The sequence below is a fragment of the Crinia signifera genome, chromosome 4 (assembly GCF_055691185.1).
Source record: "Crinia signifera chromosome 4, ASM5569118v1, whole genome shotgun sequence".
NCBI classification, from domain to species: domain Eukaryota; kingdom Metazoa; phylum Chordata; class Amphibia; order Anura; family Myobatrachidae; genus Crinia; species Crinia signifera.
In genome coordinates this window covers 322,284,637-322,311,223 of record NC_139220.1, presented here as the reverse complement: position 1 = coordinate 322,311,223, position 26,587 = coordinate 322,284,637, and the positions used below count along the sequence as shown (strand labels likewise).

General features: G+C 44.9%; 1 protein-coding gene and 2 pseudogenes across 2 annotated transcripts in view; 1 reads left to right on the top strand and 2 right to left on the bottom strand.

Annotated features, from left to right (window-relative positions):
* Nucleotides 1-202: 202 nt before the first annotated feature.
* Nucleotides 203-322, bottom strand: LOC146077310 (5S ribosomal RNA; annotated as a pseudogene).
* Nucleotides 323-920: 598 nt separating this feature from the next.
* LOC146077309 (5S ribosomal RNA) lies at nt 921-1,040 on the top strand (annotated as a pseudogene).
* Nucleotides 1,041-2,624: 1,584 nt separating this feature from the next.
* LOC146075944 (uncharacterized) overlaps nt 2,625-26,587 on the bottom strand; it is a 46,971-nt gene continuing 23,008 nt past the window's right edge. For both annotated transcript variants that reach the window (XM_083185650.1, XM_083185649.1), the window contains exon 3: nt 2,625-6,322. In XM_083185650.1, the coding sequence (XP_083041776.1) occupies nt 4,378-6,153 (1,776 nt within the window). In that variant the 5' untranslated portion in view covers nt 6,154-6,322 and the 3' untranslated portion in view covers nt 2,625-4,377. The remainder of the gene's footprint in view (nt 6,323-26,587) is intronic.

Here is a 26,587-nt window from a genome sequence, read left to right as displayed (position 1 = left end):
GGTGGTTATAGTAATTACAATAAGTGTCTATATAGGACTTTTGCTAACATATATTTGAGGCGATAGGTGGTTAGGTGATAGGTGACAGACAGACAGATGAGGTTTGTAGAGGGTAAATGAGAGGGTGAATGTGTCCAAGGGTGTGTGAACTGAGCTTTGGTATTTTTTGAGGTTGTCCTTTTCACGAGGTTGTTTGCGTTTTTCATTACAGAACCTGTTCTTCTCAGGTAGTCTCCTGTCCCGATACTGGACAGGCCCAAACACTGCTTGGCTGCCAAGATCGGACGAGATTGGGCATTGCCAGTGTGGTATGACTGTAATGTTTTTCTTCTTCCTCTCGGACCTGAATACCTCTGGGACCCGAGTACCTATTTGCTCAGAAAGTGTGTGAATAAAGGGGATACAAGGATACAAGGAGATAAACATAAGAAGAAGAGAGATTAAGGGGGAGGGGGGGAGGGGTGAGGAGGTGCATTTATGTGGAAAACATAGGGAGATCGGGTTCCTCTCGCAGGAGGGTTACAGGACCTTTACAGGAACGGAGCGATTTCATATCCCTCATTTAAACCACTCGGATGTAGTGTCTGGAGTTGGAATATCCAATACATTTCCCTTTTCGCAAAAAAACTGTCCCAAAGGGAAATGTATTGGATATTCCAACTCCAGACACTACATCCGAGTGGTTTAAATGAGGGATATGAAATCGCTCCGTTCCTGTAAAGGTCCTGTAACCCTCCTGCGAGAGGAACCCGATCTCCCTATGTTTTCCACATAAATGCACCTCCTCACCCCTCCCCCCCTCCCCCTTAATCTCTCTTCTTCTTATGTTTATCTCCTTGTATCCCCTTTATTCACACACTTTCTGAGCAAATAGGTACTCGGGTCCCAGAGGTATTCAGGTCCGAGAGGAAGAAGAAAAACATTACAGTCATACCACACTGGCAATGCCCAATCTCGTCCGATCTTGGCAGCCAAGCAGTGTTTGGGCCTGTCCAGTATCGGGACAGGAGACTACCTGAGAAGAACAGGTTCTGTAATGAAAAACGCAAACAACCTCGTGAAAAGGACAACCTCAAAAAATACCAAAGCTCAGTTCACACACCCTTGGACACATTCACCCTCTCATTTACCCTCTACAAACCTCATCTGTCTGTCTGTCACCTATCACCTAACCACCTATCGCCTCAAATATATGTTAGCAAAAGTCCTATATAGACACTTATTGTAATTACTATAACCACCATGTCACTTACACCAAATAAAAATAAAAATTATTTTTCCACTTATATATGCCTCATCACTATAGTATATACACTATTTATGTATTTAACCTGTCCTTCTTTCTCTTTTCATTATTATAATCTTTATTATCTGTACTGCTATACAGAGTTCACCTTTGTTTTTTATCTCATAATAATTATGCTGCTACTAAAAAATTATGCTGCTAGTTCGTTTTGTACTGACATACAACTCTCTACCTCAAGAATTATTATTATTTTCATCCCAAAATATATATATATATATATATATATATATATATATTTTTCATCCCATTTGATTATTGCTGCTATATCTGATATATATTTTTTAAAACTCACTGTAGATATATATTTATTATTACTGTCACGTGATTAACATGTATAAACATGCAAATGTGCAAATACTAATATAATGTATTTTATATCCCCATGTTCCGCACGAAATCGTCATGAAATAAATACAAGCAAGTTCCAATTTATGCACTGGGATCCACAAAGATGGCCGTTCTCAATATAAAAGTCCACAAAGGTCCCAGACAAAATGGCCGCCGAACAGAGTCAAAAATTATGCTAGAGCCAAGTCAGCTTGAAATCGCAATCCTGAATATGATGGACAGCCGCCACAGCCAACCCCCGCAAAGCGCTACAAAACGGAAGTGTGGCAGCGCGATACTTCCGCCTAGGAAGGGCGGAAGTCGTCCTATCTAAACTGAACTACACGTATACAGGAAGCGGGGCGGAAGTGACGTCCGCAAACCGGAAGTGGGGACGCGCATCCCCTGCTTATAAATGTATTGTTTTCTCATCTCTTAATGGTGTTTTTCCTGCGTTTCTTTAGCAATAGAAGTCAGCTAACATTAAGCCCCTTAACCATCCTACCTATAGAGGAAAAATATGTATAAAACCTTGTAGGTAAAAACGGAGGACACATCCCACAGGATGTGACCTCATAACCAGGTGCATTAGGCATACTGGGTATAAATAGAGCCCTAGACACATCTCTCCCTCACCCCTTGAAGAAGTCTCCTAGACGAAACGCGTTGGGTACTGCCTGCTGACTCCTCTACTAAGATAAGTCCTTTACTTTTAAACCTCCTAAAATATTTTTACCTCCTAAAATATTTTTACCTCCCCATTTTTAGCGACATCATATGTAGGCCTTTTTTAAAATAATTCGCATTTTTTTACTTTGGTGTTTTTTCTATATTAATTGTACTTTTGTCTGTGCTCCATTTTTTAGTGCTATTGTGCACTTTTCTATATGTTAAATAAAACTTTTTTATTATAAAAAGCTTTTCGTGCAATATACAGGTATTTATTGTCGCTTACCTCTATCCGACCCATTGTAATATATATATATATATATATATATATATATATATATAAATAACACACAATTGATAGGCGCAAAAGTCTTTCAATACCAGTCCTTTTAAACTTGTGTGGAACTACAAGTCCCAAGATGTAGGAAGGTGAATCCTTTCAACACTTCCCCTGCACTTAAGCCCGTAATTAGGACCGGCTGCTTCTCAATTACCCACACAGGGCTCCTGGATCCACAGGAAAAATATGTCTAGAGAGATACAAAGAAGCGCTACATAGTGCAGTTAACCAAATAAAAAGTTTTTATTCTTTAAAACAATTTCGGTCACGTACCAAATCAGGCGGTATCAGAACCGCACAGTGTCAGCATTAAAACGCAGTATTCCACTGCTGTCGGAGCAGTTACACTCTCCGTCCGTCTCACTCGTTTAATCGACACTAGGCCCAGACAGTGCCAGACATGCCCCCACAGTGCCAGACGCATATATGCCCTCACAGTGCCAGACATGCCCCCACAAGGCCAGATTCGCCCCCACAGTGCCAGACATATGTACCTGGTAATGCTAGCACCTTCCTGTGCCTTCCCTCAGCGTCCGCATGGGTAAAAGAGCAGCTGCCTGCAGCTCCTCACCTCTTATCAGCACACGCAGATGCATTCTGACATCAGCAGAGGGACTGGAGGCGGCAGGATGTGCCTGTTCCCATCATCCCCCTCAGCTCCGCCCAAACCTTATTATGCATATTTTCCAGATGACTGACAGGGTTGAGCAGAGCCTATATGTCAGTCAGCTTCCATGTGTGGTAGCGGCGGCAGGCGGTAAGACACTGACTACAGTGTGTACGGCTGGCAGGGATAGCCGTACACACTGTCTGCTTGGCACTGACTATGCCACTGATGAGAGGATGAATCAATGCTGAGAGGCAGACAGTGAGTCACGCTGTCTGTCTCTCAGCAGAGTCCTTACTCTCATCAGTGGCAGCGCTGCATCTAGAGTGTGACTGTCTGTCAGGGACACACATGGGCGGGCTGCAGGGCGAAACTGGGCAGTCTGCGGAGGGTGGACGGAGCTCTAATATGGCTTAATGAAGCCTGAGCCATCCGCCTGCTGCACTCGCTGGACGCTGGGGGAAATATTCATGAAATTATGGTCAGGCATGGTGAGGCTGAAGGAGGCGGAACTGAGTTCCAGATTCAATTTGAACTGCTCAGTAGCAGTACCGCTGTATATTACAGAGCTCAGTACCGCCACCAGAAGAACTGCTGTATATTACAGAGCTTTGTACTGGCTCCAGCAGAACAGATGTATATTACAGAGTTCAGTACCAGCGCCAGCAGAACAGCTGTATATTACAGAGCTCAGTACCGGCACCAGCAGAACAGCTGTATATTACAGAGCTCAGAACCGGCACCAGCAGAACAGCTGTAAATTACAGAGCTTAGTAGCGGCACCAGCAGAACAGCTGTAAATTACAGAGCTCAGTACCGGCACCAGAAGAACAGCTGTATATTATAGAGTACAGTACCGACAGCCCCTGTCTGTAGTTATACTGCAGCACTAGTTCCTAAGAGAGAGACGTCCCAGGGAATAAGTGCCCCCAAGTCCACTTGTCAGACCGCTCCTGTCTTTATCTAGACTGATTTTTAGAAAACACGAAGTAAAAACTGTATCCCTTGAATGCATATTCTGGTAATACATGTTCCTTTACTAATAAAACCTGCTGCATTCAGGCCCTCACAGTGACATCAGTGATCAGTATTGTCTTCCTAGTAACACTACCTGCATTCACAGCATTTTTATTTTCTCTGATGTATGACAAGATCTGGCTTCTGAGAAAAACACTTGCTGCATTCAGAACATTTATATGGCTTCTCTCCTGTGTGACTCCTCTGATGTACAACAAGCTGTGACTTCTGGGGAAAACATTTGCTGCATTCAGAACATTTATATGGCTTCTCCCCTGTGTGACTCCTCTGATGTACGACTAGCTGTGACTTCTGGGGAAAACATTTGCTGCATTCAGAACATTTATATGGCTTCTCCCCTGTGTGACTCCTCTGATGTACGACTAGCTGTGACTTCTGGGGAAAACATTTGCTACATTCAGAACATTTATATGGCTTCTCTCCTGTGTGACTCCTCTGATGTAGGACAAGATCTGACTTCTGGGGAAAACATTTGCTGCATTCAGAACATTTATATGGCTTCTCTCCTGTATGACTCCTCTGATGTACAACAAGCTGTGTCTTCTGGGAAAAACATTTGCTGCATTCAGAACATTTATATGGCTTCTCCCCTGTGTGACTCCTCTGATGTACGACTAGCTGTGACTTATGAGAAAAACATTTGCTGCATTCAGAACATTTATATGGCTTCTCTCCTGTGTGACTCCTCTGATGTTGGACAAGATCTGACTTCTTTGGAAAACATTTGCTGCATTCAGAACATTTATATGGTTTCTCTCCTGTGTGACTCCTCTGATGTATGACAAGCTCTGACTTCTGGTTAAAACATTTGCTGCATTCAGAACATTTATATGGTTTCTCTCCTGTGTGACTCCTCTGATGTAGGACAAGCTGTGACTTCTGGTTAAAACATTTGCTGCATTCAGAACATGTATATGGCTTCTCTCCTGTGTGACTCCTCTGATGTCGGACAAGATCTGACTTCTGGGGAAAACATTTGCTGCATTCAGAACATTTATATGGCTTCTCTCCTGTGTGACTCCTCTGATGTATAACAAGCTGTGACTTCTGTGGAAAACATTTGCTGCATTCAGAACATTTATATGGCTTCTCTCCTGTGTGATTCCTCTGATGTAGGACAAGCTGTGACTTCCGAGAAAAACAATTGTTGCATTCAGTACATTTATATGGTTTCTCTCCTGTGTGACTCCTCTGATGTTGAGCATGATATTTCTTAGTGGCAAAACATTTGCTGCATTCAGAACATTTATATGGCTTCTCTCCTGTGTGACTCCTCTGATGTACAACAAGCTGTGACTTAAAGGAAAAATATTTGCTGCATTCAGAACATTTATATGGTTTCTCTCCTGTGTGACTCCTCTGATGTATAACAAGTTCTGACTTCTGGGAAAAACATTTGCTGCATTCAGAACATTTATATGGCTTCTCTCCTGTGTGAATCCTCTGATGTTGGACAAGATGTGACTTCTGTGAAAAACATTTGCTGCATTCAGAACATTTATATGGTTTCTCTCCTGTGTGACTCCTCTGATGTCGGACAAGCTGTGACTTCCGGGAAAAACATTTGCTGCATTCAGAACATTTATATGGCTTCTCTCCTGTGTGACTCCTCTGATGTATTACAAGTTCTGACTTCTGGGAAAAACATTTGCTGCATTCAGAACATTTATATGGCTTCTCTCCTGTGTGACTCCTCTGATGTATTACAAGTTCTGACTTCTGGGAAAAACATTTGCTGCATTCAGAACATTTATATGGCTTCTCTCCTGTGTGACTCCTCTGATGTATGAGAAGATGTGATTTATATGTAAAGCCTTTGTCACACTCAGAGCACACATGTGGTTTCTCTCCTGTGTGACTCATCATGTATGAGGAGAGAAACAAATTAGTTGCTGAAGGTTTCTTCTATCCAGAAAATAAAATTGCTTTTGTTCCTCCTCCTGAGGTGTAAGGAGATGATGTATTTAGTTGGCTTGATTTGAGAACAATGTCCCTTTCCACATCGTCTTAATTTGAATCCTGCTCCTTATATGTCCTGTAAGAAAGTGAATATATAAAAGCATAATGTTTACTAGGATAACACTACTTATATTGTAGAAGATATATATATATTTATACACAATAGCAAATAGTCACTGACCACATACATTTGTGTATAGATGTGTCCACACACACCCAGCCTCCTTGTCTGTTAAATTGCACTTCTAGTCCCGCCATGCCATAGTCGCACTGTAGCACTGCGCATCTTTTCCATTAAAATGCATCTTATTTGCAAACCAATGTGGAAAGGATGCACAAGCAGATTCTGCTAATTAAAATATGTGGAATGCCTACATTGTGTCTTTAAAAGAATGCTACTTTAGTATTTTCCAGTTTTTCATATGAAGATACAGCACCGGTCACACACAGTATATAGGAATGCAACATATTTTAAATAAGCAGAAGATGCTTGTGTGTCCTATTCACATCACTTTGTGAATAATATGCTTTTAACAGGAAAAAGTCACATGAAAATACTTGGCAATTCTGTGTCACAGTGTACTCACATGTTATGTGTAACCCAACTTGTGGTGAATGTATCTGGACACATCTTTGTGTTCCCAAAGTGCTGGGAGTCTATTTGCAGACACACATGTAGCACAAAGACCTTTACCCTCCTACAGTATACATGGTTTATTAATGTGTCTATAATTGTTGTATAATAGTTATCCTCTGACCTAAGCTGTGCAGAACATACACTACTGACTATACATGGTCTATGCACTTGTTTGACTGTGTGTGTGGGAGTGATTGTTTCAGTCTCAAATACAGCCCCGATTCATACAGTGACAACGTTAGTGAAATATGTAAGATACTATGATGGAGCTGTCACCTAGATACCCCTTTATATACACTAACCTGCTGCACAGAGTAATATGTAAGATACTATGATGGAGCTGACACCTAGATACCCCTTTATATACACTAACCTGCTGCACAGAGTAATATGTAAGATACTATGATGGAGCCGTCACCTAGATACCCCTTTATATATACTAACCTGCTGCACAGAGTAATATGTAAGATACTATGATGTAGCCGTCACCTAGATACCCCTTTATATACACTAACCTGCTGCACAGAGTAATATGTAAGATACTACGATAGAGCTGTCACCTAGATACCCCTTTATATACACTAACCTGCTGCACAGAGTAATATGTAAGATACTATGATGGAGCTGTCACCTAGATACCCCTTTATATACACTAACCTGCTGTACAGAGTAATATGTAAGATACTATGATGGAGCTGTCACCTAGATACCACTTTATATACACTAACCTGCTGCACAGAGTAATATGTAAGATACTATGATGGTGCTGTCACCTAGATACCCCTTTATATATACTAACCTGCTGCACAGAGTAATATGTAAGATACTATGATGTAGCCGTCACCTAGATACCCCTTTATATACACTAACCTGCTGCACAGAGTAATATGTAAGATACTATGATAGAGCTGTCACCTAGATACCCCTTTATATACACTAACCTGCTGCACAGAGTAATATGGTTGGAGATAGGGTTTTGTTTGGATTCCGCACAAGGTTGCCCCCACTCGGGATGGGGGGGATCAAGAGAGATCCCTGCCCCCCGTGCTGGGGTTCGGCTTGAGTAGCCTGGAACCAACTAATAATGTGTGTCTAAGTACCTGATTGGGCGGACACTACAGAGTTGGTGGTGCTCCCATGAGTCCGGATGAACAGTACAAAAAAAGGGGGAGAGAAAGGGGACTCTGTTTTTGGGGCACTCTTTTGATATGATGATTTGATAATAAAACTTAACTTTTATTTCTTTAGATTTAAAAATTGAAGGCTATAATTCATGGATAAGGTAGCCGTAAGATTTCAATCTCCCTGCTGGCAGTGAGCTTTTTTAAAATATATGCTATGCACTAGGGATTATGAACAATGGTCCAAAGAATAGTCGGACCAATTAGAATTATTGATGTGTTACCTAGTAAGCCTTGCGGCAGTGGTAACTAGGGCTCGTGAGAGGCAAATTATAAAAGTTTAGGAGGGGTTAATTCCCTATATTTGTGGAGACTGCTCACACATAGAACATAGTTTCTATTTAGTACTAAGTTGAGTAGTACTTGTGTTAACACCGCAGTGGTTTTTTAATGTGCAAATAAAACATTCCTAGTAAGGGTTTCGCACGATTCTGTTGGTGTGTAGTGTGCAGCTCTTAAGTGGGTGCTATCAGGGAGTGCCTGGTTCCTTAGTGAGTTGAATTATACGCTGCGCCTTGCTGCGCTAAAGTAGAGACCAGCATGATATTCGCCCCACCGTGAGAGTTTTAATTCCACTCACGCCACAGTGATAATTGACGCACCAAAGAACTTAACACAATTCTCTTGCTACTTCAATAGCTGTACCTCATGCTGCTCTGGGATTGAGCTTAAACGCGAGTTTAGCTATTTAGTGGGCACCAATAACCACACAATTTACATCGTACACTTAATGTCAGATCAGATATTTGCACACCAAACTAGTGGTTGTTCACAGTGTTGCTCACAGGTTGGTATCAGCTATGAAGTACAGGCAACTGTTGCTAATTTTAAACAGACACCTTGCTGTTGAATGAGCAACTGTTGACAGTTGCAAAGTACAGGCAACTGTTGTTAAATGGGTGGGCACAAAAAACATTAAATGTTAGCAGATTGTAGTTCGATATCTGCTGGGCTGGCTGCACATCAATCAAGTAAAAATCCACATAGTTGCTCTTAGATTGAGCTTAGAATACACACCTAGCTGCTAAAGGAGCATCAATAAACAGGCAGGAAATTACAGTTGCAAGGTACAGGCAACTGTTGCTAAATGGGTGAACACAAATAACAATGAATGTTAGCAGCATGTAATAAAATATCTGCTGAGCTGGCTGCACATCAATCAAATAACAGTCCACGAATTTACTCTTAGATTGGACTTAGAATACACATCCAGCTGCTAAAAGAGCATCAATTGACAGTTTCAAAAAGCAGGTAATTATTGCTGAATGTCAACTTAAGCTGAGTTAGACAGTATATGCACTGCTCTTAGCCAAGCATCACATTAAACATTTGAAGCTTAAGCATTATTTTAAAGACTTTTGTACACACAGTACAGACTCCTCTTACTTGTGTCGACCATCGGTATGAGTCTGTACAGTTAGCAGTCTGTACTGGTTCAGTAGTTAATGCTCACCCCTGTATAACAGTATAGATAGACCCCTCAGTTTGCAGTTGTGGCTTCTATTTACCTAGAGTCTTGCATACGTGCATTGGACTCCTGGGTGAGAGAGTCTCAATCTGCACTGGGGGGGTCAAGTAATGGTAGTGCAGGTAGACACTTCTGCTGTCGACAGTGGGGTTAACAGTGTGACCCTGTTGCTAAAGTAAGCATAGCAGGGTGTTAAACTGCCCCTAGCCTGTCAATGAGAGAGTGCCTGAAGGGTAGAGAGAGGGTGGTAGACAGAGAGGGAAGGATAAATTGCTTGGCGGCACGTCTGGGTTAGTCCTTCTGCTTCCCACTGAGTCATGCTCCCGCAGTGGACTCCGTGGGTGAGAGAGGCTGGTTCAGAGGGCTTTGAAGCAGAGTATATAGGTAGATAAAAATGAGTCGCTTCTACTGTCAGTGTTAAATGTCTGGTTGCCCTGTTGTGTACGAACAGAGCAGGGGCACCCCAAACAGGTCACTGACGTTAGGGCGAAGAAATACCTTGGGTGTCTCTCAGTTGAAAGTTCCCCCTTCTGTCGTTCTCTAACAAATCCCCGGCTGCTGGCGCTGGTTAATCTCTCAGGTGTGGGGGGAGAAAAGTTTTTGCAGGGTTAGCGGTTGTCCCCGGCTGGTTGGTAGCTAGGGTGCTTGAAGGCTTGCTGCCCAAGACAGCGGAAAGTGGGGGACGGCGCGTGTCTGCGCCGGGTGTTATCTCCTGGCTGCTGGCGGTAAGGATGCTGGGCGGCTAGGTGGCCGGGACCAGGGAGACGAGAGCGGCGCGTGCCTGCTCCGGATGCTCTCTCCCTCTCCTGTGCGGCTGCTGCTGCTGCGTGCGGCTGCGGTGACATGGGCTGTGTGCGGCTGTATTGCTCTGCAGTCCCCTGACACTGACCCACCGGCGCCGGTGGTCAGTGACGTTTAGATGACGCGCGTTTCGCCTCGACGGCTTGTTCACATCAGGTGACATATGCCGTATCGATTCCAGTGATTTAAACTGTCTGGGGGAAAGAACCCCCCGCCCCTTGCGTACTGCAATAGGCTGCTGTTGTTTGAGTGACACCGTTTTCCTCCTACTCTGGGGGAGGTGATGCGTCTTTCATATGGTAGTGTGTTTAGATTAACTCGCTGGTAAAATGGTCCCTTCAGATCAAAAAGTATTTTTTCTCTTGTGTGGCCGATAATGCCCTGTGCTGGGGGTATTAATGTTGGCATAATAAATTAACATGAACCTTCTGTGACTGTGTTTCTATATATATTACATTGGTTAAAGATAAGTTAAGGTGTTTAGATAGTTGTTAGAGCTCCAAGGTTCGTTATCATATTAGTCTATTTAAGTGGCAATGTGTTATTACACATGTCCACCTGGTCCTCATTCTGGGGTGTAAAAATGAGATGGAGGAATTCTCCAGTAATTCCTGGAGATATTAGTCGTATTGAACATCAGAGTCTGATCCTGAATTGAGGATGTGCTAGGTCATCCCTATGTGGGATGACCTAGCACATCCTCAATTCAGGATCAGACTCTGATGTTCAATACGACTAATATCTCCAGGAATTACTGGAGAATTCCTCCATCTCATTTTTACACCCCAGAATGAGGACCAGGTGGACATGTGTAATAACACATTGCCACTTAAATAGACTAATATGATAACGAACCTTGGAGCTCTAACAACTATCTAAACACCTTAACTTATCTTTAACCAATGTAATATATATAGAAACACAGTCACAGAAGGTTCATGTTAATTTATTATGCCAACATTAATACCCCCAGCACAGGGCATTATCGGCCACACAAGAGAAAAAATACTTTTTGATCTGAAGGGACCATTTTACCAGCGAGTTAATCTAAACACACTACCATATGAAAGACGCATCACCTCCCCCAGAGTAGGAGGAAAACGGTGTCACTCAAACAACAGCAGCCTATTGCAGTACGCAAGGGGCGGGGGGTTCTTTCCCCCAGACAGTTTAAATCACTGGAATCGATACGGCATATGTCACCTGATGTGAACAAGCCGTCGAGGCGAAACGCGCGTCATCTAAACGTCACTGACCACCGGCGCCGGTGGGTCAGTGTCAGGGGACTGCAGAGCAATACAGCCGCACACAGCCCATGTCACCGCAGCCGCACGCAGCAGCAGCAGCCGCACAGGAGAGGGAGAGAGCATCCGGAGCAGGCACGCGCCGCTCTCGTCTCCCTGGTCCCGGCCACCTAGCCGCCCAGCATCCTTACCGCCAGCAGCCAGGAGATAACACCCGGCGCAGACACGCGCCGTCCCCCACTTTCCGCTGTCTTGGGCAGCAAGCCTTCAAGCACCCTCGCTACCAACCAGCCGGGGACAACCGCTAACCCTGCAAAAACTTTTCTCCCCCCACACCTGAGAGATTAACCAGCGCCAGCAGCCGGGGATTTGTTAGAGAACGACAGAAGGGGGAACTTTCAACTGAGAGACACCCAAGGTATTTCTTCGCCCTAACGTCAGTGACCTGTTTGGGGTGCCCCTGCTCTGTTCGTACACAACAGGGCAACCAGACATTTAACACTGACAGTAGAAGCGACTCATTTTTATCTACCTATATACTCTGCTTCAAAGCCCTCTGAACCAGCCTCTCTCACCCACGGAGTCCACTGCGGGAGCATGACTCAGTGGGAAGCAGAAGGACTAACCCAGACGTGCCGCCAAGCAATTTATCCTTCCCTCTCTGTCTACCACCCTCTCTCTACCCTTCAGGCACTCTCTCATTGACAGGCTAGGGGCAGTTTAACACCCTGCTATGCTTACTTTAGCAACAGGGTCACACTGTTAACCCCACTGTCGACAGCAGAAGTGTCTACCTGCACTACCATTACTTGACCCCCCCAGTGCAGATTGAGACTCTCTCACCCAGGAGTCCAATGCACGTAGGCAAGACTCTAGGTAAATAGAAGCCACAACTGCAAACTGAGGGGTCTATCTATACTGTTATACAGGGGTGAGCATTAACTACTGAACCAGTACAGACTGCTAACTGTACAGACTCATACCGATGGTCGACACAAGTAAGAGGAGTCTGTACTGTGTGTACAAAAGTCTTTAAAATAATGCTTAAGCTTCAAATGTTTAATGTGATGCTTGGCTAAGAGCAGTGCATATACTGTCTAACTCAGCTTAAGTTGACATTCAGCAATAATTACCTGCTTTTTGAAACTGTCAATTGATGCTCTTTTAGCAGCTGGATGTGTATTCTAAGTCCAATCTAAGAGTAAATTCGTGGACTGTTATTTGATTGATGTGCAGCCAGCTCAGCAGATATTTTATTACATGCTGCTAACATTCATTGTTATTTGTGTTCACCCATTTAGCAACAGTTGCCTGTACCTTGCAACTGTAATTTCCTGCCTGTTTATTGATGCTCCTTTAGCAGCTAGGTGTGTATTCTAAGCTCAATCTAAGAGCAACTATGTGGATTTTTACTTGATTGATGTGCAGCCAGCCCAGCAGATATCGAACTACAATCTGCTAACATTTAATGTTTTTTGTGCCCACCCATTTAACAACAGTTGCCTGTACTTTGCAACTGTCAACAGTTGCTCATTCAACAGCAAGGTGTCTGTTTAAAATTAGCAACAGTTGCCTGTACTTCATAGCTGATACCAACCTGTGAGCAACACTGTGAACAACCACTAGTTTGGTGTGCAAATATCTGATCTGACATTAAGTGTACGATGTAAATTGTGTGGTTATTGGTGCCCACTAAATAGCTAAACTCGCGTTTAAGCTCAATCCCAGAGCAGCATGAGGTACAGCTATTGAAGTAGCAAGAGAATTGTGTTAAGTTCTTTGGTGCGTCAATTATCACTGTGGCGTGAGTGGAATTAAAACTCTCACGGTGGGGCGAATATCATGCTGGTCTCTACTTTAGCGCAGCAAGGCGCAGCGTATAATTCAACTCACTAAGGAACCAGGCACTCCCTGATAGCACCCACTTAAGAGCTGCACACTACACACCAACAGAATCGTGCGAAACCCTTACTAGGAATGTTTTATTTGCACATTAAAAAACCACTGCGGTGTTAACACAAGTACTACTCAACTTAGTACTAAATAGAAACTATGTTCTATGTGTGAGCAGTCTCCACAAATATAGGGAATTAACCCCTCCTAAACTTTTATAATTTGCCTCTCACGAGCCCTAGTTACCACTGCCGCAAGGCTTACTAGGTAACACATCAATAATTCTAATTGGTCCGACTATTCTTTGGACCATTGTTCATAATCCCTAGTGCATAGCATATATTTTAAAAAAGCTCACTGCCAGCAGGGAGATTGAAATCTTACGGCTACCTTATCCATGAATTATAGCCTTCAATTTTTAAATCTAAAGAAATAAAAGTTAAGTTTTATTATCAAATCATCATATCAAAAGAGTGCCCCAAAAACAGAGTCCCCTTTCTCTCCCCCTTTTTTTGCACAGAGTAATATGTAAGATACTATGATGGAGCTGTCACCTAGATACCCCTTTATATACACTAACCTGCTGTACAGAGTAATATGTAAGATACTATGATGGAGCCGTCACCTAGATGCCCCTTTATATACACTAACCTGATGCACAGAGTAATATGTAAGATACTATGATGGAGATGTCACCTAGATACCCCTTTATATACACTAACCTGCTGCACAGAGTAATATGTAAGATACTATGATGGATCTGTCACCTAGATACCCCTTTATATACACTAACCTGCTGCACAGAGTAATATGTAAGATACTATGATGGAGCCGTCACCTAGATGCCCCTTTATATACACTAACCTGATGCACAGAGTAATATGTAAGATACTATGATGGAGATGTCACCTAGATACCCCTTTATATACACTAACCTGCTGCACAGAGTAATATGTAAGATACTATGATGGATCTGTCACCTAGATACCCCTTTATATACACTAACCTGCTGCACAGAGTAATATGTAAGATACTATGATGGAGCGGTCACCTAGATAACCCATTATATACACTAACCTGATGTACAGAGTAATATGTAAGATACTATGATGGAGCGGTCACCTAGATACCCCATTATATACACTAACCTGATGCACAGAGTAATATGTAAGATACTATGATGGAGCCGTCACCTAGATACCCCTTTATATACACTAACCTGCTGCACAGAGTAATATGTAAGATACTATGATGGAGCCGTCACCTAGATACCCCTTTATATACACTAACCTGCTGCACAGTGTAATATGTAAGATACTATGATGGAGCCGACACCTAGATACCCCTTTATATACACTAACCTGCTGCACAGAGTAATATATAAGATACTATGATGGGGCTGTCACCTAGATACCCCTTTATATACACTAACCTGATGCACAGAGTAATATGTAAGATACTATGATGGAGCTGTCACCTAGATACCCCTTTATATACACTAACCTGATGCACAGAGTAATATGTAAGATACTATGATGGGGCTGTCACCTAGATACCCCTTTATATACACTAACCTGATGCACAGAGTAATATGTAAGATACTATGATGGAGCTGTCACCTAGATTCCCCTTTATGTACACTAACCTGATGCACAGAGTAATATGTAAGATACTCTGATGGAGCCATCACCTAGATACCCCTTTATATACACTAACCTGCTGCAAAGAGTAATATGTAAGATACTATGATTGAGCCATCAACTATATACCCCTTTATATACACTAACCTGATGCACAGAGTAATATGTTAGATACTATGATGGAGCCGTCACCTAGATACCCCTTTATATACACTAACCCGCTGCACAGAGTAATATGTAAGATACTATGATGGTGCTGTCACGTAGATACCCCTTTATATACACTAACCCGATGCACAGTGTAATATGTAAGATACTATGATGGAGCCGTCACCTAGATACCCCTTTATATACACTAACCTGATGCACAGAGTAATATGTAAGATACTATGATGTAGATGTCACCTAGATACCCCTTTATATACACTAACCTGCTGCACAGAGTAATATGTAAGATACTATGATGGATCTGTCACCTAGATACCCCTTTATATACACTAACCTGCTGCACAGAGTAATATGTAAGATACTATGATGGAGCCGTCACCTAGATGCCCCTTTATATACACTTACCTGATGCACAGAGTAATATGTAAGATACTATGATGGAGATGTCACCTAGATACCCCTTTATATACACTAACCTGCTGCACAGAGTAATATGTAAGATACTATGATGGATCTGTCACCTAGATACCCCTTTATATACACTAACCTGCTGCACAGAGTAATATGTAAGATACTATGATGGAGCGGTCACCTAGATACCCCATTATATACACTAACCTGATGTACATAGTAATATGTAAGATACTATGATGGAGCGGTCACCTAGATACCCCATTATATACACTAACCTGATGCACAGAGTAATATGTAAGATACTATGATGGAGCCGTCACCTAGATACCCCTTTATATACACTAACCTGCTGCACAGAGTAATATGTAAGATACTATGATGGAGCTGTCACCTAGATACCCCTTTATATACACTAACCTGCTGCACAGTGTAATATGTAAGATACTATGATGGAGCCGACACCTAGATACACCTTTATATACACTAACCTGCTGCACAGAGTAATATATAAGATACTATGATGGGGCTGTCACCTAGATACCCCTTTATATACACTAACCTGATGCACAGAGTAATATGTAAGATACTATGATGGAGCTGTCACCTAGATACCCCTTTATATACACTAACCTGATGCACAGAGTAATATGTAAGATACTATGATGGGGCTGTCACCTAGATACCCCTTTATATACACTAACCTGATGCACAGAGTAATATGTAAGATACTATGATGGAGCTGTCACCTAGATACCCCTTTATATACACTAACCTGATGCACAGAGTAATATGTAAGATACTATGATGGAGCTGTCACATAGATACCCCTTTATATACACTAACCTGCTGCACAGAGTAATATGTAAGATACTATGATGGAGCTGTCACCTAGATATGCCTTTATATACACTAACCTGATGCACAGAGTAATATGTAGGATACTATGATGGAGCGGTCACCTAGATACCCCTTTATATACACTAACCTGCTGCACAGAGTAATATGTAAGATACTATGATGGAGCTGTCACCTAGATTCCCCTTTATGTACACTAACCTGATGCACAGAGTAATATGTAAGATACTCTGATGGAGCCATCACCTAGATACCCCTTTATATACACTAACCTGCTGCAAAGAGTAATATGTAAGATACTATGATTGAGCCATCAACTATATACCCCTTTATATACACTAACCTGATGCACAGAGTAATATGTTAGATACTATGATGGAGCCGTCACCTAGATACCCCTTTATATACACTAACCCGCTGCACAGAGTAATATGTAAGATACTATGATGGTGCTGTCACGTAGATACCCCTTTATATACACTAACCCGATGCACAGTGTAATATGTAAGATACTATGATGGAGCCGTCACCTAGATACCCCTTTATATACACTAACCTGATGCACAGTGTAATATGTAAGATACTATGATGGAGCTGTCACCTAGATACCCCTTTTTATACACTAACCTGCTGCACAGAGTAATATGTAAGATACTATGAGGGAGCCGTCACCTAAATACCCCTTTATATACACTAACCTGATGCACAGAGTAATATGTTAGATACTATGATGGAGCTTTCACCTAGATACCCCTTTATGTACACTAACCTGATGCACAGAGTAATATGTAAGATACTCTGATGGAGCCGTTACCTAGATACCCCTTTATGTACACTAACCTGCTGCACAGAGTAATATGTAAGATACTATGATGGGGCTGTCACCTAGATACCCCTTTATATACACTAACCTGCTGCACAGAGTAATATGTAAGATACTATGATTGAGCTGTCACCTAGATACCCCTTTATGTACACTAACCTGCTGCACAGAGTAATATGTAAGATACTATGAAGGAGCTGTCACTTAGATACCCCTTTATATACACTAACCTGCTGCACAGAGTAATATGTAAGATACTATGATGGAGCTGTCACCTAGATTCCCCTTTATGTACACTAACCTGATGCACAGAGTAATATGTAAGATACTCTGATGGAGCCATCACCTAGATACCCCTTTATATACACTAACCTGCTGCAAAGAGTAATATGTAAGATACTATGATGGAGCCATCAACTATATACCCCTTTATATACACTAACCTGATGCACAGAGTAATATGTTAGATACTATGACGGAGCCGTCACCTAGATACCCCTTTATATACACTAACTTGCTGCACAGTGCAAAATGTAAGATACTATGATGGAGCTGACACCTAGATACCCCTTTATATACACTAACCTGCTGCACAGAGTAATATGTAAGATACTATGAAGGAGCCGTCACTTAGATACCCCTTTATATACACTAACCTGCTGCACAGAGTAATATGTAAGATACTATGATGGAGCCGTCACTTAGATACCCCTTTATATACACTAACCTGCTGCACAGAGTAATATGTAAGATACTATGATGGAGATGTCACCTATATACCCCTTTATATACACTAACCTGATGCACAGAGTAATATGTAAGATACTATGATGGAGCTGTCACCTAGATTCCCCTTTATGTACACTAACCTGATGCACAGAGTAATATGTAAGATACTCTGATGGAGCCATCACCTAGATACCCCTTTATATACACTAACCTGCTGCAAAGAGTAATATGTAAGATACTATGATGGAGCCATCAACTATATACCCCTTTATATACACTAACCTGATGCACAGAGTAATATGTTAGATACTATGACGGAGCCGTCACCTAGATACCCATTTATATACACTAACTTGCTGCACAGTGGAAAATGTAAGATACTATGATGGAGCTGTCACCTAGATACCCCTTTATATACACTAACCTGATGCACAGAGTAATATGTAAGACTAGGTGATTCATCGCGCCCTACGGGCGCTCTTCACACCGGCGTAAGGGGCTACGCCCCTTAATTTGTGAACATTTGTATTGTGAGAAATATGGTTAGAATTGTATGAAAGATGCCCTGTATTGCAGCTTCTGGCAGTGGGTGAGGGTCCAGCGTGGCAGCACAGGAGTACCGGACGGTGGCCCTGAGTCAGTGTCTCCTCCTACTGGGTGGGAGTTAGGGTGCATGAGAGCAGGAGGCTGGGATATGAGGCATGATAGGGGTATGTGGGCAACACAGCGTCAGCGATTACCCAGTGGTGGAAGTTACGGTTCAGGAGAGCAGGAAGCTGGGTAGTGATAGGGGTGTGTGGGCATACGGGGGACTAAAGAGGGTGGTGGACACTGTGCAGCTTCTGCCAGTGGGTGAGGGTCCAGCGTGGCAGCACAGAAATACAGGAGTCTGTGTCTCCTCCGACTGGGTGGGAGTTAGGGTGCATGAGAGCAGGAGGCTGGGCGGTAAAGCATGATAGGGGAATGTGGGCAACACAGGGTGAGCGGGTCTCCACTGGCGGAAGTTACGGGGCAGGAGAACAGGAGGCAGGGCAGTGTCCTCCCACATTGATGGCAAAAGTATTCAACATCGGCCATAAACCATCGATTATTTGAAAATCATTGATGGTCGATGGGCATCCCTAGAACTGGAGGAGGGTCGGGGACAGTATGCAGCTCCCGGCAGTGGGTGAGCGTCTCCTCCCACTGGGAGGGAGTGAGCGTGCATGAGAGCAGGAGGCTGTATAATAGTGGTATGTGGGCAAGACATTGATAAAAGTTGTGGCGCTGGTGCAGAGGGCAGTGGGGAAACCTGCAGTGCGGCAGCCAGGGCCGGATTTCCCACCTAGGGGCGGTACCTGCTTGTGGTGGTACAGGATCCCCCATTGTCACGGGGGTACGTGAAATGCGGGAGCGGGGCCGCGGTGGTCCGCTGGGGGGTGGAATTGCCGGAAGGGGGTCTGGGGGGTCTGCAAATTGCGGGAGGGGGGGTGGTGTGTGGGGATCCGCGGTTAGCGGGAGGGGGCGTTGGTCCGCAAATCGTGGGCGCGGGGGGGCTTGAATCGTGGGAAGGGGGGTCCGCAAATTGCTGGAGGGGGGTTGTCGGGGTTAGTGAATTGCGGGAGGGGGGGTTGCGGAGGTCCGTGAATTGCGGGAGGGGCGCGTGGGGTGCCGTGAGTCAAGGGGGGGTGGTGCGGGGGTCCGTGAATCACGGGAGGGGTCATGAATCGCAGGAGGCGGGGGTCGTGGGGGGGCTGCGAATCGCAGGAGGGGGGGTGTGGGGGGTTGCCGTGAATTGCATGAGGGGGGCGTGAATCAAGGGAGGGTGGGCGCAGGGGGGTGGTGCGGGGGTCCGTGAATTGCGGGAGGGTGCATGAATCGCGGGAGGGGGGGTCGTGGGGGGTTCTGAATCGCAGGAAGGGGGGTATGGGGGGTGCCGTGAATTGCGTGAGGGGAACATGAATCGCGGGAGGGGGGGTCCCCGAATGTGTGAATTACGGGGCGGTCGCAAATCGCGAGAGGTGCCGAGGGGGCCCGCAAATCGCGGGAGGGGGGTGCTACGGGGGGTTTCGTGAATCGCGGGAGGGGGGGACGTGAGGGGTTGCGAATCGCAGGAAGGGGGGTGTGAGGGGTGCCGTGAATTGCGTGAGGGGGGCATGAATCGCGGGAGGTGGGGTCCCCGAATGTGTGAATTAGGGGGCGGTCGCAAATCGCGAGAAGTGCCGATGGGGCCCGGAAATCGCGGGAGGGGGGCGCTACGGGGGGTTCCGTGAATCGCGGGAGGGGGCGGCGCGAATTGCGGGAGGGGGGTCGCAAATCATAGTAGGGGGGGGGGGTGCCGTGAATCGGGGGAGGGGGGGTCGCGGGGGGCCCTTTTAATGCCGGGAGGGGGGGTCGCAGGGGTCCCGCGAATCGCGGGAGGGGGAGGATGCAGGGGTCCTGCGAATCGCGGGAGGGGGCTCGCGGGAGGGAGGGGTCGCTGGGGTCCCGCGATTTGCGGGAGGGTCGCGGGGGTCCCGCGTTTCGCGGGAGGGGGTGGTCGCGGAGGTCCAGCGAATCGCAGGAGGGGGTGGTCGGGTCTGGGACGGATATTAGACAGCACTTACATCGACAGCCATTACATCGACACCATTAGTTCGACAGCTCAATAGGTCGACATGGTTTTAGGTCGACATACCATTAGGTCGACATGTCATTATGTCGACAGCTTATTAGGACGACAGCTCATTAGGTCGACAGCTCATTAGGTCGACATGTTTTAGGTCGACACTGCCATTAGGTCGACAGAGTCTATGTCGACAGTCAAAAGGTCGACATGGGTTTTTTCAGTTTTTTGGCCGAAATGTCGACACAGTCGACATGGACACAGTTTGAAGTGTACCGCAGCCGCTCGCTATGCTTCGGGCACGGTGCCTCGCTGCGCTCGGCACACTATTTTATTCTCCCGCCACGCCCTAGTGGATAGTAGGGCATGAAATACCGCCTGTCGGCACATGTCGGCTCAATAAACAGTGAAAAAACCCATGTCGACCTTTTGACTGTCGACATAGACACTGTCGACCTAATGGCAGTGTCGACCTAAAAACATGTCGACCTAATGAGCTGTCGACCTAATGAGCTGTCGACCTAATAAGCTGTCGACATAATGACATGTCGACCTAATGGTATGTCGACCTAAAACCATGTCGACCTATTGAGGTGTCGAACTAATGGTGTCGATGTAATGGCTGTCGATGTAAGTGCTGTCTAACAATAGTCCGGATACCGGGGTGGTCGCAGGGGTCCCGCGAATCGCGGGAGGGGGGTCGTGGGGGTCCCGCGAATCGCGGGAGTTCGCGGGGGTCCCGCGAATCACGGGAGGGGGGGTCGCGGGGGTCCTGGCAGAGGGTAGGGATGTGCAGGAGTAATGGTGGATGGTGGCTGTGGAGTAATGGTGGATGGTGGGCGTGTACTGTAGCCCTGGCTGGGCGGGGGGAGGTGATGTCAAGGGGGTGGAACGTCAGACACATGAAAGTGAAACTGTTCTACACAGGAACGTTCTCCACAGGGGTTGAGTGACAGATCTGGCTAAATATATAAGAGATACTATGATGGAGCTGTCACCTAGATACCCCATTATATACACTAACCTGATGTACAGGGTAATATGTAAGATACTATGATGGAGCTGACTATCTATCTATCACATCTTATGTGCGGCACATGCAACCTCCCAATCCCCATAGGAGGAACCTCTAAAGCTGGATACACACTTGCTCCATCCCAGCAGGGGGTTAGCGGCTTCTCCTATGTGGATCGCATGTGCAGCACATAAGATGGGACCTCCTGGTCCCGAAAATTGTTGGAGCATTATTAGCCTATACAATGAGTGGCCATTCACCCGATATCAGGAGAACGGGCCGACGATTGTATAATTGTGTACCCAGCTTTACTTACACCAGCGGATCTGATGAGATCGGGGTGGAGGAGCTCAGAACTTAAAGCTAATAAAGGGCGACCTCCAGCCCAATCTGCAATCCCATGGGGTCCAGTGTCCCACCAGCCTTGCTGAAAGAGATAAGGGAAATGCTGCCGAAATCTGCAGTAATAGCTGGAGGAGATGTGTCCTCCAGGATCCAGACCTATCGGTATGGCCGTAGTATTGATGGGCGCTGAATCCATGGGTGGATCCCTCTGGATCAAGCACAGCAACCACACTAAGGGCCTTATTCTGGTTGGTGCGGCCGGGCCGTACGCGTACGTTCCGGGGTTTTTAATGATCTGCGCATGCGTACCATCTCCAATGCGCAGCCGCGAACACTCCACAATGCTTACGGACGGGTCTCTACGTGCGAAAAAACCTGTACGCGAGAGTACGGGCATTGGGGGCGGCATAGGGGCGTGATGAGGGGAGCGGCCGAAATAATGAGGGAAAATGGGCGTAAATATGGGCGTACACGGGGGTGTGCACCAAAAATGAACGGTGCTACTACCGCACGATCGCCTAAAGCACCGTTCATTTCGGACACAAAACAGGCGCCCGCCAACCGCCAGCTCAGACCACCCCTACAGATACCGCATGCCTGCGTGCGCCTGGGTTTGCTAATTAACGCTGATTACTACTCAAACACATACACCTGAATGTAATAAGCAATGCTGCAGTCTATTAAGTCCAAACCATGATTTCACTACCTGCAAGCCACACACAGCACTCAAACACATTGGAAGCTTATCTTTCTATACTTCTCGACATTTAAAGGTTTGTTTAATTTAAGGTAAGAATCTTTTTAAGACCTGCTTATATATGCTAAGGTAGGTATTTGTTAAACAGTTATACACATTCACTACGTGCTTTCATAGACTTTACACAGTAGCACACTCAATCTACACAAGTCGACATGTGTCAACGTGTTCACTCTAATACAAACATAGGTTTTGTATTTATGATACAATAACATAAACCACATCTAACACCTACAAAGGATGTTTCAGCAATGTTTTAAGCCCATGCCCACTATTTTGCACACAATCTTTGTATAGTACCCAAAATACAGAACTGTACCACTATCTGATCTGCTATGAATTGGATTTTACTACACTCTGGATGTAAGATGCCACCAATCACATTATTGCACTCACATCTCTCTAACAAAGGATTCCTACATCTGCTTATGACACTGTAAACTCATATATATTTAAAAAGTTAAACATGTTTGTTCACAAGCAATTTTATCATGTTTGGCCGATTCACACATCTTTTTTTAGGGAGGACACATATGCATTCCTACACAAATGTACCTTTTGACCCTTGTTTGTCTGCCTCACCCACTCCATGAGGAAAGCATTGTTCTGGACCTGCTTTTACCTACTACTGTAGGAGCTACCTCACCTGCACACAAACTGCTTTCTCACCTATTAAGTTGCTCTGCACATGTGCTGACACAAACTAATTAGCAGGGAAAAGTTGGATAGGAACATGGGAATGGCCATGGAGAGGGTTACACATGGGAAACTTCTACCACACTTCAACAAATGTTCAAAAATACCCTGGTCAGTAAGTACACATAAATGTAGTATTTGTTTCACACAAGAAATTACACATACAACAATTTTGTTTTAATTGGTAAAATAAATTTATTTGCTGTTCAGCATCACAGCTTATTTGACACTTTAATGTCATAAATCAAATAACCAAATAAAATATACACAAAAATAAAAAAACAGCCAGAACAAGAGGTTGCATATCTCCAAACATGTGTTACCCTGCAAATGCAATGGTGAAAGAAATGGGGTCACCAGAATACGTACTGCAACAACCAGGGTGAATACCATACCTCCCAACATTACCCTCTCCAGGAGGGACACATTGCTCTGTTTCTGGACTTCCCTCATAAAGTATGATTGTCATCACCTGTTTCACACAGGTTAATTGATAAGAACACAGGTGATGGCAATCATCAATTAAGGGAGAAGTCCAGAAACAGAGTAATGTGTCCCTCCTGGAGAGGGTCATGTTGGGAGGTATGGAATACTAAGCAAGATACACACCACCAAAAATTTATCCTGCATTTGTAGAGGTCAAAATAAGAACTTTAATGCCCATGGCACGAAAATGGATCGATGGCCAACTCAGGAAGTGGATGTCCAGTGCAATTTAAACATTTGGGGTCCAACCACAGAGGAAGTGAACCAGGTCTCATTATTTGGGCCCTTTTTTCCCCCTTTTAGATGGGGCCTTGGGGACAGGGGCCTTTGGGTCAGATGGCTTGCGGCGTCTTCCCCTAGTGGACACAGGAGGGTCAGCAGAGGTGGAAGGTTGGGGAGCAGCTTGAGGTGGGCCAGCAGATGGGGGATTGTCCCTTAGGGACCTGGCGGTGGTCAGCAGCTCCGCAAGAATTTCATTCTGGCGGCTGAGTTGTTGGGCAATGCTTTGCATGCCAGCCGCCAGAGTGTCATTCGTGTGGTTGATGGCCTCACACTGCTGCCTGTTTGTGGCCTTCCAATCTGCCAGAAATTCCCCAACCTGCTGCTGACGGACCGCAGCATCCACCCCTTGCTGCTCGATCCTCTCCAGCATCACCATCACGCTGGCATCCCATGTCTCCTGTGGCTGGGGGTGTCGTCTTGGTGGAGGCTGGACCACTTGCTCCACCTGTGGCTCTGCAGAGGAAGATGCTGCCGGTTCATCCTGGGTTTCTGCTTCTTCTAGGATCATAATGGAAAACAATGTCACCATCACATACGCACTAAAAAATATCTTTCAAAATACAATGCATTACTGTGACTTACCATCAAAAGCAGCAGCAAAGACCTCCACCGGGAGCTCACTATCCATATTGGATATCCCCCTGACCTCGGCCACATCAATGACATCCAAGGCCTCCTGCTCCAGGGGGGTATATTCCAAGGTGTCTGGCATAGGCCCCCTCCCGGTGGACATGCTGTGGTTGTACCGGTCAGTCATCTTCCTCTTCAGTGTCGTTTTGAAGTCTGTCCACCTACAAGTTTAAAAATACAAATATCACCATGAGATATGTGCACCACTGTGCTAGTGAACATCATGACTACGTTACATTTCCTAGTGTGGGTCATCTTATGTTTTTTAGCCATATGTGTCCCACACACACATTAATGTCTCCATTAGGAGGCATTTCAGTGTCTCATCTCATTCATTAGGCCACTAAATGCACATACATAGATCACTATGCAGAAATGACATCATCCATGGCCAAATTATGCACCTCCACCTGTTGTGAAACTACACATTCCACCATAGCTTGACAGTGTGGTTATTATGGAGGAATTGAACTATGGGATGGCATACTGGGATGTGTAGTTTCTCACCAGCTACATGTGCACAGTTGGGTCATTCTTGTTTCAGTAGCATCATATGGAACATGTTACAACAACTCTTTCAAAAACACACTTTCTCTTGTCCCATCACATACTTCACATGAGCAGAACTGTGCCCATAACCTCACATCACACCAATGGTGCATATTTCATATATCAATGTGGGTTATTAGACATGGTTGTGTTCACATGTGACATTGAAGTGTAGCACTATCTACAAACACACCTTTCTATTATTCTCAAAACATACATGTAACATATGTACACACATATGACATTATCAGAGGGACAAACACACTTGCCTTTTCTTCACCGCTTGCCAATCTCTGACCACTGGTGACACCTGGTTCACTTCCTCTGTGATCTTGTCCCAAAGGTTTCTCCTTGCACTGGCACCCGGCTTCCTGGTTGGCAATTCGATCCATTCGCGTGCTCTGGGCACTAAAATTCTTAATTCTGCCTCTACAAATGCAGGGTTTCTCTTTTTGGTGGTGGTATCCTGCTCAGTCCTCACCCTAGATGTTGCAGCTCGTTTTCTGGTGGCCCCAGTTCTCTCACCATGCACCTGCTGGGTCACACCTGTTTGGAGAGATGCAACCTCTTGTTCTGGCTGGTTGCTTGGCCCTTGTGGAGCTGGTGGAGGTTGAACAGGGCCTGTTAGTGAGGGGCCCGCTTGGTCTTGCAGGCTACTCCTCTCTTGGGCCCTCCTTCTCCGCTCCTGTTCCCTCTTGGTCAAAGCTTCAAGCAGGGATTCTGCTGTAGCTCTCTGTAGAGCGTCCTCAGCTGCGGAATCATCTGAGCCAGACATGTTTGCAGCAATTCTGGCCTGCATCTGACTGAATATTTATATGTTAATCTCCCGCCATGAACAAGGGGGCGTATATTTTTGCCCGCAATGTAGTTGCTAATATACGCCAATATTTCCCGCTTAAATTACGCGGGTCTCAACGCACCTGATCATTCACTGTATATGCACATACACAGGTTGTGGAGCATTGTGTGCTACATCGTGAAATGTGTGCACCTGTCATTCCAATGATGAGTGTTGTCAGCTGGTATCTGTTGTAGTTCGTGTATGCTTTGTGAGTCACATTTCAAAACATCACGTTATAATGCTTTCCTTACATATGTAATGAGTATGAAATTGTCATACACCAACATGTTGCATTGTGCCTTT